General features: G+C 52.4%; 1 protein-coding gene across 1 annotated transcript; it reads right to left on the bottom strand.

Annotated features, from left to right (window-relative positions):
* Nucleotides 1-1,697: 1,697 nt before the first annotated feature.
* On the bottom strand, nt 1,698-2,879 carry LOC139780796 (matrix metalloproteinase-18-like). Its single transcript, XM_071719511.1, has one exon. It carries the CDS (start codon nt 2,877-2,879, stop codon nt 1,698-1,700), a length of 1,182 nt encoding a protein of 393 aa, XP_071575612.1.
* Nucleotides 2,880-3,120: the final 241 nt, after the last annotated feature.

Genomic DNA, 3,120 nt, shown 5'->3' with positions numbered 1-3,120 from the left:
TAGGCGGGTAATTAGGAATATCGCGCCGCAGTGGTGCCACCGAGATTTGGGGCGGGAGACCGGGCGTTCCGAGGGAGCGCTCGGATCGGCGGTTCCGCGTTATCGACCGCGCGGGCCGGAAATTGCGCGTTATCGACCGGGCGGAAATCGCGAATTATCGACCGCGCGCGGAAATCGCGCGTTCTTCCGAAAGAGGTCTAACGCGTTCGAACTCGTTCAAACTCGTTCAAACTCGTTCAAGGTCGCTCCTATCGACGTCCCGCGAAAATGCGTTCAAGGTCGTTCTTTTCTCGGGTCCCGATCACCTTTCTTCGTTCTTGTTTTTCTCGGTTCGAAGGTTGTTTCAATCCTTCTCCGCGTATCGCGGCGATTGTGGAGTAAGCGGAGTCGGGGGATCTGGGGAGCGCGGGATCGTGTCGAGATAGGTACGGATCTGGGGAAAAAAAGGAAAAAAAAGAGAGAACACGTAGATGAGATATCCGCGCGCAAGCGGTAGTTTTTTATTTTGAAAAATAAAAATATACGTACGTCGACGTGCGTTTACATTATTTTGCGTGTATGAATATATATTTGTAAACATGCATCGTGACATTAGGATCGGAAACAGAGAGCGGTAATCTCACAGTCGACGATGTTGTTAGGATCGAAGAATTCGCTCTTCAGTATCGCAGTTTTACCCGAAGTTCCCGTCTTGATCGCGTTGGTGGCTATCTCTCGATAGCGCGAATACTTCGCGTCGACTTCCTCGGTCACCGCGCTCAGCGCCGAGACGATGCGATCGACGCAAAATTGAAAATCGTACAGCGAGAGCAGGATGGTGAGCGACATTGCCAGACGAGCTAGACGTTGGGTAGCTCCATACGCAAGATCGACAGGTTGTTGATCAATGCGAATCGCAGCGTCATGTCTCCAATCGATATAGGCGAGGGGGGCGAGTTCCGTCGACGAGGTTGGATCGCAGACACGACAATATGTCACGTTTGCGCTCGACCAGTCCTTTCCACATATCGATCGTCAGAGAGATTTCCCTGCCCTGCTTATCTCCCAGGGCGATATCCACGTACGAAGGCGCGGGTATACCGTACCACGGTGACTTAATCGTGATACCAATGGCTAAGTATTTGTAGCCAGTCGTCGTCAGCAGATAACGCGTCGTCAGGATGCGCACCGCAGGCGCGTCGACGGTGTCGCGAACGTCGGTGGGGGGGGGGGGGGGGTGAGAGCTGGAACGCGACTTCCAATGATGATGATCGTTCGTCAATTCGATCCTTCGTACTTTGCCGTTGTCGTTCACCTCCGAATCCGTCTCGCGAGGGGAAGAACCCCTCGGCGCGGGTCGATCGGTCAACGTCGAGAACATTTCGCACACGCGCTGTAGTATCGTTCGTTTCTTATTTTTTTTCCGACGCGTCGTATTCGGTATACGATGCGATACTGATGCTTTGGGGGGGGACACATCGGTATAAGTAGACAAGTTCTTACTTAAATCGCGCGATATGTGGTGTGGTGTGGTGTGGTGGGGATTTGCGCAGTCCTCTACTTCCTTCGGTTGATACGGCGATCGGAAAGCTGAACGCCGCCGCCGTCGTCGTCATCGTCCGAATCGCTCGCCGATGACGTTAAATCGTTGACGCGTACGATTCCATCGAGGAGATCGCGCAACTGTTGCAACAGTTCGGCCTTAGGGAAGACTATATTTAGCATCCGCAGATCGAATTTACCAGCCGTCGTGACGGTCTTCGTAAATTCATTGAATCTGTAGAACTGCGTCCGAGTGGTGAAGTACAGATGCCATCGACGTATCGGAAGATCGACGTCACGCCGGTCGGTATTCCGGGAAACGTCGTTTCGAGAGGCGTAAATCTGACAACACTCTTCGCACATTCGTCTATCTCGCCCACCGAGTTACCGTTGAACACCACGAAGGAACGTCCTCTGTAGGTGTGTACCGCTCCGTTGATTATCGTTTTTTCGGGAAATCCGAGTTCTTGCAAGGTCCTCGGCCAATTTGGCCGCAGAGTAAATTCCGGATATTGAACCATGTATACCGAATTATCTATGAACACCATGAGATCACCGGACGGGGATTGATAGGCGGCGGCTATGCGTGTGTAATTGTCCTGAAGAAAGCTCATGTGATTCGAAAGGGCTAAAGGTCCATTGTACGTCCTACCGTCCAGATCGATCAACCAAACGTAACGCTTGTACGAGATGTACATTCGATTTTCCAAAATCAATATCGCGTTTACGCGATCAAGGGTGCACAGGTCCGGCGATGGCGGCGGCGGTGCCGGCGTCTGCGGGGGCTCGTTCGTAATTTTTTCACCGTACAAACGTTGAATGTCAATAATGTCGTATTGGTCGAGCTTGACCGAATACTGCTTTTCGGGCGTGTACGCGAACATCACCGATGTCCTGCGCTTATTGTGCAACAATCCGAGAGAGTGACCGATCTCGTGTGTCAGCGTGTAATGCAGGGAGAACTTATCCGCGGGATTCCACGGCTCGTCTCCGTTGACGTGCACCTCGGAGACGAACCCCGCTTCGTCCGTCGGGAGAGACGCGTGGGCAAGCACGCCACCGGCATCTTCGAATTTGTCCGAGCAAGTTGGTCCGTTTACCTTGACATTCGTGTTACCGTGACGTAGGTTTCGCCAAGATATTATAATGTCAGGATTCGTTTCGGAGCGTTTGAACGTCAATGCCGAATGCCGCGACCACAGGTCGAACGCGGCCCGCGCCGTGCTCAACTCGTTCTCGGTGGCTACGTAGATGGCTACGTAAAAATCCCACGTCAGGTGCGTCTTCGGCCATTTGGATAAACTCGCTCTCGTTCCGTGCTTCAGGATATCTCGGAAACCACATCGCGGTTTACTCATCAATTGCAGCGTTTCGTTGTTAGGCGTTCCGTCGCTGGGTAAAATCGGCTAAATCGTAGTATTTCTGAAAATCCTCGACGGCTTTGCGAAGAACGTCGTTTCGTCTCTGAGCCGGAACCGCGTCCACATCTTTGGTCAGATATACGTATTTCTGCAGGTAATCGAACGTGAGCGCGTAATTCTCGTCCGTGGGATTGATGCACCTCACGGCGATAAAACATGAGATTAACGCGATTACGCG

The sequence above is a fragment of the Temnothorax nylanderi genome, unplaced genomic scaffold (assembly GCF_030848795.1).
Source record: "Temnothorax nylanderi isolate EJ_2023f unplaced genomic scaffold, tnyl_v1.0 TNYL_tig0298_pilon, whole genome shotgun sequence".
NCBI classification, from domain to species: domain Eukaryota; kingdom Metazoa; phylum Arthropoda; class Insecta; order Hymenoptera; family Formicidae; genus Temnothorax; species Temnothorax nylanderi.
Note: the sequence above shows the minus strand (reverse complement) of the source record. Positions and strands in the feature narration are given on the sequence as shown.

Coding starts and splice junctions, on each gene's coding strand:
- LOC139780796 (XM_071719511.1), bottom strand. CDS start 2,879: ATGAGTAAACCGCGATGTGGTTTCCGAGATATCCTGAAGCACGGAACG.